The 14,669-nt window shown below is 36.8% G+C and overlaps 1 protein-coding gene across 9 annotated transcripts in view; it reads right to left on the reverse strand.

Moving 5' to 3' along the window:
- The window catches only part of GRIK2 (glutamate ionotropic receptor kainate type subunit 2), a 732,075-nt gene that overhangs the window by 433,042 nt on the left and 284,364 nt on the right, over positions 1-14,669 (reverse strand). For all 9 annotated transcript variants that reach the window (XM_070450050.1, XM_070450048.1, XM_070450049.1 and 6 more), the window contains 2 exons: positions 8,237-8,404; positions 4,106-4,363 (listed from right to left, as the gene is read on the reverse strand). In XM_070450050.1, coding sequence (XP_070306151.1) covers positions 4,106-4,363; positions 8,237-8,404 — 426 coding nt within the window. The remainder of the gene's footprint in view (positions 1-4,105; positions 4,364-8,236; positions 8,405-14,669) is intronic.

Genomic DNA, 14,669 nt, shown 5'->3' on the forward strand with positions numbered 1-14,669 from the left:
ATCATAGCTGTTTTCTGTAGTCATTTCAACTTCCCTCTTCTCTTTTCCAAAGTTGTACCAGTAATTTAGTAACAAAACTGGGACTAGAATCCCAGACTTCTGTTTACCAGTTCAGAGTTCTTTGTTAATGGACTGCTGATCTATAAACAAAGATGAAACACAGGAATTTTAAAGCAAATATTCACAACTTATCTTGGAATTGCTTACAAGCTGAGAGCTATCCAACTTATTTTTAGTTTATATTTAAAATGAATCATATGTTCCAAAATGACTGACAGAAACACAGCTTTGTTTCTGAAGCCAATTCTTTTCCATCATTTTGGACATCATTCAGAGCTATAACAGACTTTCAGGGTGTTTAAAAGCATTCATCCGTGACAACAACAAATGCTAATTATCATAAAAAATAAACAGCTCCTGTTAACATCGTTCTAAGAATTTTTCCTACTCCAGCACTATATTTCATCTATCATCCCATCTGTTTTGGGGGGTGGGAACAAAGACTGGATGAAAGTATAATTATCATGTATCAAACTGGACAACACAACAAAATAGAAATGAATATAAATGGGAGGAAGAGCACACATAATAAATCTGGAAAGGGAAAAAAGAAACATAAATAAAATGCATACTTCATGCTGCAATGAACAGCAAATATATAAGTCCATAATGAAGTTAATAATGTTTGTCTCATTGGGTATAAGGTGGATGTTCTCCCATTTCAGTTCACAGTCCTAGCTGTCATCAGATTTTCTGCTACATGATCAAATAGTCATCTTGCTCACTTGGGAAGTTTACAAATTTTCTCTGTTGGGTTTCTCTGTTGAGTTAAAATTCCACCTTGAGACTTTTAAACATACCCAAACAAACAAACAAAAAAGTCTACTTCTAAATATTTATGAACACTTTTCAAAGAGAATCTTCTATGTATCTTTGAGTCAGTTTTAGCCTCTAAAAAAAAAAAATCATGAATAGCAAAGTTCTCAAAAGTCTGTTAAATTAAAGCAAAGAGCACACATAACACAGAGGTTACAGAGGCAATTATTTCCCTACAAATAATACTAAAAACATGAGTAATTTCATGTCCTCAATTAGAAACTGGAAACTCAAGAAGGGCCAGGAGTTTGTTTCTTTTACTGGCAGATACTCACACGTGGCACTGTCCCTGGCACGTAGCAGATGCTTCATCAAAATCTGTCTTATTAAATATTGCATAAAATGAACCATTAACATGCTTCTTCTCCCCTCACGGGATTTTTAAGGATACCTATGGGAAACTCCAACACTTTGGCCACCTCATGCGAAGAGCTGACTCATTGGAAAAGACCCTGATGCTGGGAGGGATTGGGGGCAGGAGGAGAAGGGGACGACAGATGAGATGGCTGGATGACATCACCGACTCAATGGACATGAGTTTGAGTAAACTCTGGGAGTTGGTGATGGACAGGGAGGCCTGGCGTGCTGTGATTCATGGGATCTCAAAGAGTTGGACATGACTGAGCTACTGAACTGAACTGATTCTATGAATAATCCTGTAATGACTCTCAGCATTCATATTGAAATAATCAAAGATTTTCGGAATATCTAAGTATTAATGTCAACTTCAAGTGTTAGCTGTGGTAAAGTTTCTTTTAAATAGTAACTTAAACTTTTTTAATAAGTTTAATCTCAGGTCAAGTTTCCATTAAAAGTCTATATATCTAATTAACTAACTAACTAACTATATCTATCTATATCTATCTATATATATATCTGTTTAAATTTGTCTCAATGAAGTAAATATTTAGAATAATACTCAAGCAAAAGATCAATTATATATGAAACACTGCTTTGCCAAACTATGATGTGAACTTGATTACAAATCTTATTATCCCTTTATTCAATCACTCAAGAACAGAAATTTCACTACAGAAATTACACTACAGAAATTACATACATGAAATAAAAATGTCAAACCCATATGCATACAAACAGAATAATAAGGAAAGGTGTTATATCATAAACATTTCAGACAGTTGCCAACTTTCTTTCTACTAGGAGGGACTTTAAGATAATAAATAAGTGTAAAATATCACATCTAACATACATATATGTGTATTATATATGTGTGTATGTACCATGTGTATGTGCATGTACATATGAGGATATATAACATTAAGTCAGAATAAAATGCCCTTCCTGCATTATAACAGGAAGGAAAGGAGAAGTAAATAAACAATAGATTCACAATGAATTTATATTCATATTTTGTATATTTCTATATATGACCATTCATAAACATACGTGGAGCTTTCCAGGTAGCACCAGTGGTAAAGGCCTGCCTAGTTTTGCTGGTGAATCCCACGGATGGAGAAGCTTGGCAAGCTACGGTCGACAGGGTTGCACCGAGTTGGACACGACTGAAATGACTCAGCACACATGCAAACATAAGTGGACCAATTTGCCAGTGAGCAAGCCCTGGAACATCATGTTATACATGCTCAGAGAAACCATTCACACAGAACCTGCCATTCATAAGTCGACATATATAACTTAATCAATGACAGAAAATAATGATTTGGAATAGAACAATGCAATAAATTTAGTAACTCTATTTTAAGCTAAAAAACAAATCAAAGGTACTTAGGTTATTTTAGGAATTTAAATGTTCTTTCTAAAGTTAAGTTTTAAATAAAAGTTTTACTTTTTTAAATAACAAATGCAAAATTACACCTGGGTGTGTGTGTGTGCATGTGCTAACTTGTGTCTGCCTCTCTGTGGCCCAGTGGACTGTAGCTGCCAGGATCCTCTGTCTATGGAATTTTCCAGGCAAGAATATTAGAATGAGTTTCCATTTCCTACTCCAGGGAATCTTCCTGACCCAGGGATCACACGCGCCTCTTGTCTCTTGTGTCTCCTGCACTGGTCGGCAGATTCTTTACCACTGTGCCACCTGGGAAAACCTCGCAAAATCACACTATTAATGTATATTTAGACTTACTCTTTCTTATCCCATTTTTTAAAAGACTTCAAATTATTTACATTGTTTCTCCAACCCTGTAACTCCCTGTTTCTCTGTTCTCTTGGGAGAGCTCCTATCTGTCAGTTTGCAGATGGTCAACTTTATTGGCAAATGGATTCATTTCTGCACATAGTTCTAAACACTGCATTCATAGAGTGTGCTTCAGGTGTATTTGTAGAGAATTTAAATTCAAATGAATTTCATTTTTGATGTAAACATAAAGGCATAGTGAAATGTCCTCGAATAAAATATTTTTAAACTCTAATTTAAAGAGCACTATTTAGACCAGTGATAAACATCTTAATGTGAAATTTCTTTTCACTAGGTAATAATCAAAATAGTATGCAGTTTCTTCACCAATATAACTTCCAAGGAAATTATTACTTTTTTTTACTTTTTACTTTCTCTGTATTTCTGAGACTTATTTGATATTTGATATTTCAAGATAACCATTCATATATAAAATAACATGCATTACAATAAAAAAGCAGAGACAACCTCTAGCCAGCAAAGGTTTTAAAGTCATTTAAAGACACAAAAATAAATACCATGTAGTAAGCCCTTATGTATGCATATAAACAGTTCCCAAAACTCTAAGAATTTCAATGGATATTTTAACATGCTATACAGATAGAAAGGTTATTATTTTTCATACACATTCTTTGCACACAAATAATTACAGAAAATGTTAAGGCAAAATTCTGAATTTCTTTATTTCTCTAGATTTCTTGATAAGTTTCAGTGACAGCTCATTATAAGGCTTTACTTTGGGAAAATACACTGAAACTGGTAGAAAAAAAAAAAGCTTGAATAAATGTTTCAATATGATATTTCATACTATCTCTATCCTTCATCCAACACTATAGTTCACAGTAACTGATCATTCCCAGAACAAAAGTGCTTATACACAGGAAAAAAAATGTATGATTCAGTTGTTCTTTATTTGGATATATGAAATTAGTGTTTGATTACAAATCTTTTTCTATCCCTTAATTTTAAAACAACAACAACAAAAAAATAATAACACAGCAAGAATCTCAAATGAGTTTCAGAAAATTATCTATATTTAAAGCATAGGGCCAAAGGCTACTGATTTTTTCTTACCAGTGCTGTCATCATAGACAACTGTGACAGTTTTCCACTTGAAGAACTGCACCAAGTCCAAAATGGCACGGCTGAGTGAAGAGAAGTCTGGGTAGAGACTGACATAGAAGGAATCTTTGTTGTCTGACACCTGGTGCTTCCAGCGGGTCTGGATGTGGGGAACCCCCAGAGCATTGCAGATAGACTGAACTGCATTTGCCGAAGAGCTGTGTGAAGGCCCGAAGATGGCAGCCACCCCAAGGGACAGCTGATCACAGGCTGCAGAGGAGACAGAAGTCGGTCAGTAATGAGAGGAGATGCCAGCGTGCCAACAGTGCCACATTATCGTTGTCCCAAAGGCATCATCCTGGAGGACGATGTGTTTGCCCTCAATATGACATCTACAACTAGCTGATTTTACACGTTGCCTAACTCCAAATAGTCTCAGTTTGTTAGAAGGGAAATTCACCTAGACACCTGCAGCCTAATGTTCAAATATAGTAACTTTGCAAATAATGTCAAGGGAGGAGAGGAGGAAGGAGAAAGAGGGAGAATATTTTAGAATTTAAGGGGTGAATATTCATTTTGCAAAAATACTTCATATCCAGGGGACACTTCAGGGAAATACTTCAAATCAGGGGAATAATGTTCCTTCCCAAATTCACTGGTCATCCTCTACAATTTCAAATTCTGAATCAGAAGCCATCTATTTTTCATGGCCCATCTAAAAAGCTATGGTTGGGCACATAGTTTAGTATCTGCAATATCTGATGATACAGGTCAAGCTGTGCATACAAATGCCCATACAAAACCTGACATGAGTCACAGATGGTGATTTCATAGGGATTAATCTCATTGAGTAGGAAGATAATCAAAGTATTTAATTAAATACAGAAATATTTAATCATCTTTATTTATTTGGCTTTTGGAAACTGTAAGACTTTTATGATGCACTAAATTAGTTTTAAGTTTATGTCTATAAAATTTTATTCACATAAATAATAATTACAGTAATTAAGAGACACATAAACAAATTAGAAGGTATTCAGACAGGAATAGCAAAACTGTGACAGAACGTTAAATTGTGTAAGGTATACTAAAGCAAGTGGTAAGTTTGGGTCAAGAAAGTCAATAATTACTGGAAACATGAAACTCATCTTTAAATACATGAAGAATATGATCTGTGAAACAGGCTAAAATTTGTTTCTTTTGCCTGGAAAAGGAAGAATTAGGGCAAATGTATAGAAGTTTCTCATGAATTCTGACACAACTTAAGAGAAGAAATGTTCAAATGTGGAAGTCTGTTCCAAGAGGCAACAGTCTGTCTATCCCTGAAAATATATAAGGATGACTAAAATATTTAATAGATAACTATTCTAACTGGGATTTAGGGATCAATTAGATTTTCAGTCTTAATCCTTTCAAAATAGTTTATCATTCTACTGTGCAAAATTTACTGATTTTTCCTTCAGAGATTTTGCCATATAAAATGCAATTTGATGGATGGATTCTTAAGCACAGAGATATTTAATAAATAAATTTTAGTTAGAAAAAAACACATTGCTTTAATCTTTTCTCAAAAATGCAATTCGATATAAATATATAGTTTTTGAACACATATAGATTCTTACTTTTAAAGTAATAATTGGAATTCTGAATCAGTAGAAAGCTTGGAGCCTCAAGGTTTTCACTCACATAAATTTTAATTCACATACATTGAAAATAAAAGATCTTCCTTCTCTAGATTTTTGACAAGTCACAAATCAAGAAAAGTTAAAAACATTATATTAGCTTATACAGAGCTTCTGAAGTGTGTTTCAAAGAAAAAATAGAGTTTTGGGGTATCAGAGGAATCATTTAAAAGCAATATATGATTCAAATAATAATTCAAATTCTAATGCATCAGAGTTTATTGAGCAAAACAGTATTATCTACTAAAAATATAAGGTCATATATCAGTGAAAATTTAAACATTGACCTTACATTCTTGCCTTGGAAAAATCAATTTAAAAAAGTTTAACAATCAATGTCCAAATGAATTGGTATTTTATAATGAATCATATCAGTATCACATATATTATAGAGGCCTCATAAGATTCAAAACTATATTAGGTCTCTCCTTTATATTAGTGGGCTTCCCTGGTAGCTCAGCTGGTAAAGAATCCACCTGCAATGCAGGAGACCCCGGTTCGATTCCTGGGTTGGGCAGATCTGCTGAAGAAGGGATTGGCTACCCACTCCAGTATTCTTGGGCTTCCCTGGTGGCTGAAATGGTAAAGAATCTGCCTGCAAAATGTTGGGAAGATCCCCTGGAGAAGGGAACGGGCTACCCACTTCAGTATTTTGGCCTGGAGAACTCCAGACACGACTGAGCGACTTTGACTTCATATTATCTCTTTACATATTGCTCTGCCACCCAAGCAGTCATTGGTCAACAAGCAAGTGCTTCACAAGACAAGATCTAAACCATGACATCCACCACTACAATATCTCACAAAGAACGTTATTCATACACTTACTTGAGCATTTTTCAGCTTCAGGCAAAAGTCACTTCAGGAATTAGATTCCCAATGGATTTTTAATGAGTAAAAAATTTGTAAGTCCTTTTTAATATTCTAAAAACCAAATGAGTTTACCACCTCATAATTTTGCTAAGATAGTCCCAAGGTAGTAAGATGTTTGTTATCAGAACATTCTAGTCTACATTTTTATTTTATGTTGCTACTTTGAAGGCACCATTAGGAAATCTATTTATATTTTATTTATACTGTACTCATATTCCATATTCTTTGGTCTAAATTATTTCATTTAAGACAGAGCTTCTTCTTCCTAATGGAAATAATCATGAACGATGTCACTAATCAAATGCTCTTGTCTTGCAGCTAATGACTTATTTTGCAATTATGATGACACATGTCATATTTCACAATAACCTTTACCCCCCTTTTCAGCCTTCAAAACCTTTCATCACCCTGACATGGTTCTGAAATGTGAAAGCTTATTTTTATTCATAAAGATATGAATTCAAAGGGCAGGCAGAACATAGGCTTTGATAAACACTAGTTAGCTGGGGGAAAAGAAAGATACTTTCATCTTAAGAAATATTATATCTTATCAACTGCCATTAATATTAATGAATTTAGAAGAACTCTGTACTGATTTAGAATTATAAGTAATTATGTACATTTCTATAGATGTCAGGTAGCTAATAAAACAATATTAGCATTACAGTATAGCAAGCACTGTCTTAAAAATAAGAATTTAGAACAAATGCTTTCTAAGTCCACTCCTTTGAGAAAATCTACCTTATGGAATTTAATTTCATGAATGCTAACTATGCAAAAGAAAAGATCACCTACTTAGACAAAGTAAGCCAATGAAAACATCTCTCAAAATATATTTATTGCTAAAACTGTTGTTTGGTTAAAATAATGCCTTGACAGTAGTTTCTCTATTACTTTCTTTCATATATGTATTAAACATATCTCAGAAAATTATATGTCTACTCTTATATTGAAAATACAGCTTTATAAAATAATAAATAAAATTCATAAGATATTTTTATTATTTCTTCATGTAATCCAACTTTTATATCATTAGCCATTTATTCTCAGTTACAAAAAGAAATATCAAGTAGCTAAAAAATAGGCAACATAAATGAAAGATTAATCAAATTTTCCAATTAAGTTTTAAAACTGGGCTGCTTTTTTTAAGTCACTTGAAACCATAGAACTTTCAAGATACTCAGTAAATTAAGACCACAGTAGTAAAGTAGAATTGACAGATAATGCAAATAAAAATGTAAAATTGGATTGTAAAACTTGGTAAAATTCACTGATGGGATTGTTTTATTTTAGTAGGTTCTTAAAATAGGAATAGTTTAGTAGTAAAACAAAAGGATTAATAGGGGGAAAGAAAACAACTTCACTATCCCAGACCTAACTACAATTCATGTTATAAGCAAATTTTTTCAGCAGGTAACCATATCACTTTACCTTTCCTGAAAAAAGAATGTACGTGCAGCTCAAAAAGAGATATGTGCATGAAAATATCTCTAGTGACTTATTAATTACTTTGTGGATAAAGAAATCTCTTAAGAATAGCTAAAAATTTGAATTTCAGAAAACACACTATTAAATGTCTATCAATTACCTTTCTTGGATGCTTCAAAACTGTCATAGAGGTTTATCTTCTGGGTGTCATAGGTTAGGGTGGTATTGGGCAGCAAGGTTCTATTTCTGTTGATTGTGTTCACAGCAAATCTGAATGCAAGTTCCTCAGCTCCCATTGGGCCGGATTCCACATATTCAAAAATACCACCTGGCAAAGAAAGGAAAAATCACACAGTTCTTACAAGACAGAGAAAATCTTGGAAGGTATCTGTACTTTTATGTATGTATTTGGGTACTTAATTCGTGTGAGTGTGTGTGAGTGAGTATATGTGATTTGTCTAAGAATGTGGAGTATGAATACTTCAAATATTCAAGTAAAAATTTGAATTTATGCCCTTTAACATAAATTCACACTGGCAAAATTTCTTTGATATTGATATCAAAATTTTATATGATTTGAATATGATTTTGCCTTTTTATTTAGTAGTTGCTTCTTTCAGGGCCTACATATATGTAGATCCTGCATCAAGTACTGAATTCTCAAAGATTTGCACATAGTTCCAAAATAATCAGTCCTCTCTGTTGATAAAAAGCTATAAGGTTAGCATTGGGAAAACTGTATTAAATTTGTCTCTGTTAATTCAGACATCTGAATTTCTTATCATAATTTTTAATAGTTTTAATAATAACTTACCATGTTAAAAACCCAAAATACTTATTCACTTGCAAATTACAGCATTTTACTTGCAAGAAAAAGAACAAAGTAGAATTTTCTATGTGTTTTTCTCTACATCCTTTTTCAGAAAACACTTGACATTTTTGAAAGATAGCTCTCCCGAATCATGAAAATCCCTTAGGCAGTGAATAACACTGTAGCAAATAATTTTGGTCATAAAATGTGGAATATAATTTAACAACATGTTCTTTCCATTTGGCACCTTCCATCAGCTGTGTCTCAGACCAGTCCCCTCAATTGTGCCCCAGCCTTGATATCATCTCTCTCTCTTCAGTTGTGAGTGACCTAACTGAGACCTTTGTCTCCAAGAGAATCTCTTCCTTGTTGATTTGGTGAATGAAATGAAAGGGGGAGCACCTGATAGCTGACATCCTCCAACCTCTGCCTTTAGGAAACCAAAACACTTAACATAATGAACACTTATTTTTCTCCCTTTCAAACTTCACACCATGTGCTCTCAGCACAGCCATTCACAAATTAAACTCCCTTGAATACGACCTTTGCACTGCTTGCAATTCATACCGCATCAAAAGTCTTGACGCATGAATGTCAGGAGACTATACTATCAGCATACTACCTATTCTAAATTAGTAAGAAGTCGTGGTATGGTAATAATTCCTCCAAATATGAGGAATTAGGACTCAGAAGATACCACAGTGATTGGACAAATTTATATTCAGGAAGAATTGGAAATATTTCATTTTACATCATATTAGTTGGAAATATTTCTCTTATTTTTTCAACTAGTTTGATGGTATGGTTATAGAACAGCCAACTTATTGTGAAGTTATATTCTGAATATGTTTAAATCCTGGTGAGTTATGCTAAGCAGAAGGATAATAAGTATTTATCAATATCCAAAGACTTAATGGGTGTCAACAACAAAATTAGATGTCATGTATGTGGAGGAGAACAGTGGTATGAGCATGGACTCCAGAGTTAAACTGTGTTTACTTTCTGGCTCTGCCACTTGTCATCCCAGGCAAATTGGGCAGTTGCTTAAATCTTCAGTCTGAGTTTCTTCATCTCTAAAAAAAGAGATGATGATGGAACTAGTGCGTAGAACTGTTAATAGACAGCAAATTGTCTCATAACAAAGCACTTAGAATCAATGATTACCATAGAGCAAACACTACATAAGTGTTTAAGATTTCACTGAATCTTCAAAGCAAACCCAAGTAGTATAATTTTACAGAAAACAATCTTATGACCAAAGATCATGCAGCTATCAAATGACAGAGGCAACATTAGAATCTGTTCATGCCTGACTAGAAAGCCCTTGCCTATTGCACTACAAATTAGTAATTTTCTTCAAAATTTCATTCAGGCAAAATACACAAAAATTCCTAATTCCTAAAATGTGAGATAAGATGACTTTAATAAAAAATATGCAGTTAGAAATGTAAGATCATATATATGGAACAGAAAAATAATTGAGTAATTGGAAAGTACTTCTTAAACTTAATTAGGAACACAGAATTGATTCCAGAAATGCAAACCTGAAGTCATTTCTTAATAGCAAAATAAAATGAAACTTTGAATCTTCTACTTCTCTCTGTTCACGTTTTAATTTGAATGTGGTATAAAAGAAAAATGGGGAAAATCCCCTGGAGGAGAGCATGGCAACCCACTCTAGTATTCTTGCCTGGAGAATCCCATGACAGAGAGGAGCCTGGCAGGTTATGGTCCATAGGATCACACAAAGCCAGATATGACTTAAGCAACTTAGCATGCATAAATAGGAAAAAAAGGATACAGAAATGGTCAACACATGATGATAGCAGGCTACAACTTTCCTATCCTTCACCTCTCTTCAAAGTAACAACCTACTTTGAAAATTATGTGTCAGAGTCTTCTAATACTGAGACGACACCAACTCTGTGGCCCAAAATTTTGCTCCAGGTTTTATGTCCAAGAAAAACTGTATATCTATGTTCATCAAAATAAGAAGAAATATTGCATGACATTCCTTATATGTAGAATCTAAAAAGAAATGATACAAATGAACTTACAAGACAGGAAACAGACACACAGACTTTAAGAACAAGCTTATGGTTGCCAGAGGGAAGGATGGTGGGAAGGGATATAGAGAGATTGGGATGGACAGGTACCTACTGCTGTACTTAGAATGGATAATCAACAAGGACCTACTACAGAGCACATGGAACTCTGCTCAACGTTATGCAGCAATCTGGATGGGAGGGGAGTTTGGGGGAGAATGGATACCTGACTATGTACGAGAGAGTACTTTCATTGTTCACCTGACATTATCACAACATTATTAATTGGCTGTACCTCAATATAAAAGAAACAGTTCAAACAGTAAAAATATAAAAATAAAAAAGGAAGAAGAAGAAAGAAAAACATGTACAAGAATATTCACAGTAGGGCTTCCCTGGTAGATCACTGGTAAAGAATCTGCCTTCAGTGCAGGAGACCCTGGTTTGATTCCTGGGTTGGAAAGATCCCCTGGAGAAGGGATTGGCTACACACTCCAGTATTTCTGGGCTTCCCTAGTGTCTCAGATGGTAATGAAGCCACCTGCAATCCCTGGCTTAGGAAGATCCCCGGGAGGAGGGCATAGCAACCCACTACAGTATTCTTGCCTAGAGAATCCCCATGGACAGAGGTATACCCCAATACAAAACAGAAAGTTTAGAGGGAGAACACGATGGCAGAGAAGTAGGTGGACGTGGAGTCCATCTCTCTCCATGGATACATTAGGAAAACACCTTCAGGCACAGAAGTGCATGCAGAACACCAGCAGAGAGCGGACAGGAGTAGCTGACCAGTGGAAAAGAATATATAGAACCAGGCAAAACTCAGTAGGACAAAGGAACTAGGGGGAAAAACAGGAGTGTTAGTAGGACTGGACCTGTCCTCGACAGGTGAGGGAACTGAGCGGGGGTCCAATCCCCACAGCAGGGTAACTGTCTGAGTCGGAGGAGAAACATGTAAGGCTGAGAGTGAAACAGCTGATCTGGGGCAGCCTAAATGGAATGAGAATCAGACAGTCCTTGCCTCAGCCACACATACCCCAGGCAGGAACGCAGGTCTCCTGGAAGGGGCAGTGGCTGGGAGCTGGAGTTTAGGGATTGTGGAGCAATCCCAGGGCGAGGGCTGCTGTTGACTGTGGAGAGATGGATTGAGGGGATGTGAGGGAGGAGATCGTGGTGGGAAATGCCTGTGGAGGAAAGCTAGGCAGCCATGGAAGCAAGGCGCTACTGCTGAGTCAGCCGCAGGGGATGGAGCCATCACCACAGCCTCTCTCTCCACGTGCCAGCATGGGCGGCTGAACAATAGAGAGGCTGGCCCATCAGATGCCTGACGCGCTCAACTACAGCGTAGGACCGCGCCCAGGGTGCCACCTTCAGTGCCTGTTGCGCCAAACAACAGAGAAGGACCCCAGGCAAGGGAGCCCTCTAAGTGCCTGAACGGGCAGAGCCACAGAGAAAGACTGGCCAAAGAGGCCTCCGATCGCCAGCTACAAGAGGCTCAGAAAAGGACTCTGATCGGGCCACAGCTCCTGCTGCGGAGGCGGTCCGAGTCCCTGCACACGTGGCGCCGCCAGGGTCCCCGCAAGCAAGCAGCTGCGCCGCCTTCACGCTCAGCTCTCCCGGGGGCAGAGCTGCCACAGGCTAAACAAGGTCTCATGTTTATGCTCACAGGGTCGCTTCGGTCCTGTCTGACTCTGCGACCCTGTAGGCTGTGGCCCGCCAGGCTTCTCTGTCAGAGAGCGGGTTCTCCAGGCAAGAACACTGGAGCGCATTGGCCAACACTGGTTGCCATACCCTTCCAGAGCACTGTATTTCCTACTACCCTAGATGCCACCCCCGCTGAGCACCTGGTGCTACCAGAACCCCTGTGAGCCAAGCAGCTGCCCCACCTCCACACCCGGCCCTCACGGGGCAAACCCAAGCTCTCCAGGGCAGCCTCAGGAGCTAAACCCCAGTGGATGACCCACATGCAGAGGTGGAAACAAAACCACAACTGAAACCCAGGGGCAGTGTGGCTAAGGAAGAAGACCCACAAACTTCCCACCAGCTGTTCGAGCTGCAGATTAAATCCACACGATCCACTAAGCAGACTCCGTGTCTGTGCAATGCCATTGAGAGCGCCCACAAGAGAACATGCACTAGCTCTGATAGCTGTGAACGTCGGAGGCAAGAACACAGCGGAGTAGGGCCAGATTAGACTCTGAGCTGCCCCCACAGCAGGTCCAGAGATCAGCACAGTGTTGGAGGGCATCCTAGGTAGGTGAGATGACCTGTGATTCCCGGTATGGGAAAGGACTCTGACAGCAGTGACTCAAGAAAAACATTTATGATTCTTATTTTTTGACTTGTTCTGTAGGTTCTTTTGGAGTTTTTTTCCCCCCTTTTTTACCCCTCTGTTGTAGTTCTCAATTTTATTGGCACTAAGAAATCCAAATAAACTTTTGAGCTATTTTTTTTTCTTTTTCCTTAGACACATTTTTTACTTTCATAAACCTCTACTTCTACATTGGGCTTTTGCCCAGTTCTGTGGAGTTTTCCTCTTTTTTTCCATTTCTTTTTTTTTTTTTTTAATTTTTAGTTTTTTAAGCCTATTATTATTTTTTCTACATTTATTCCTTTGTTTGCTTTTCCTGCTGTTATTTTCCCCCTACAGTTAATCTTTAACATGTATAAATCATATTTAACTACCTCTATTTAACGTTGAATATCTATTCTTTCTTTTCTTTCTCTCCTTTCCTCTCAACATATTTGTTAGTTTTATTTTCATTGCTTTATTCCCCACTTGGCACCTTGCTTTAGTTTTGTTTTCTAGTTTGTGCTTAAAGTTAGTTTTGTTCTTAACTGGTAAATATAATTTTTTATTTCCTTTCTTTGCCAGATCAATCTACTGTACTTTATATTTATTGGACTGTTTTCACTTTGCTCATGGGTATATATGTATATGTGTATATTCCATTATTTCAATTATTATTTGCCTGATTTTGTAACTTCCATTTGTCTGGGGTTCATCTTTTGTTTCTCATTTTTGTATATTTGTTTTACTCTCCATTAATGCCATAACAAACTATTTGTGGAATCTTCATTCCTGACCAGAGATCAAACTCTGACCCTTTGGAGTGAGAGCACTGAATCCAAGACCCTAGACTACCATAGAACTAACCCTAGGGAGTATCAAAGAGTGAGAACTCACACCAGGAAACCACTTGAATATAAGACCCAGCATCACCCAACCATCAATAGCACCCTGTGCAGGAAGCCTCATCTAAACAACAAACAAAACAAAAATACAAGCCAAATCATCAGCAGACAGGAGTAACACCTCACTCAGCCTTGCCCATCAGAGGAAAAACAAACAAACAAAAACTCAGCATAATCTCACCCTATAGGAAGCTCACACACTGGTCAGAATGGCCATCATCAAAAAGTCTACAAACAATAAATGCTGGAGAAGGTGTGGAGAAAAGGGAACACTCTTGCACTGTTGGTGGGAATGTAAACTGATTTAGCCACTATGGAAGACGGTATGAAGATTTCTTAAACAACTAGGAATAAAACCACCATATGACCCAGCAATCCCACTCCTAGGCATATACCCTGAGAAAAACAAAATTGACACACATGTATCCCATTATTCACTGCAGCACTATTTACAATAGCTAGAACATGGAAGCAACCTACATGTCCATTGAGAGATGAATGGTTAAAGAAATAGTGGTATATATATGCAATGGAATATTGAA

This window comes from Odocoileus virginianus, chromosome 19 (assembly GCF_023699985.2).
Source record: "Odocoileus virginianus isolate 20LAN1187 ecotype Illinois chromosome 19, Ovbor_1.2, whole genome shotgun sequence".
Lineage (NCBI taxonomy): Eukaryota > Metazoa > Chordata > Mammalia > Artiodactyla > Cervidae > Odocoileus > Odocoileus virginianus.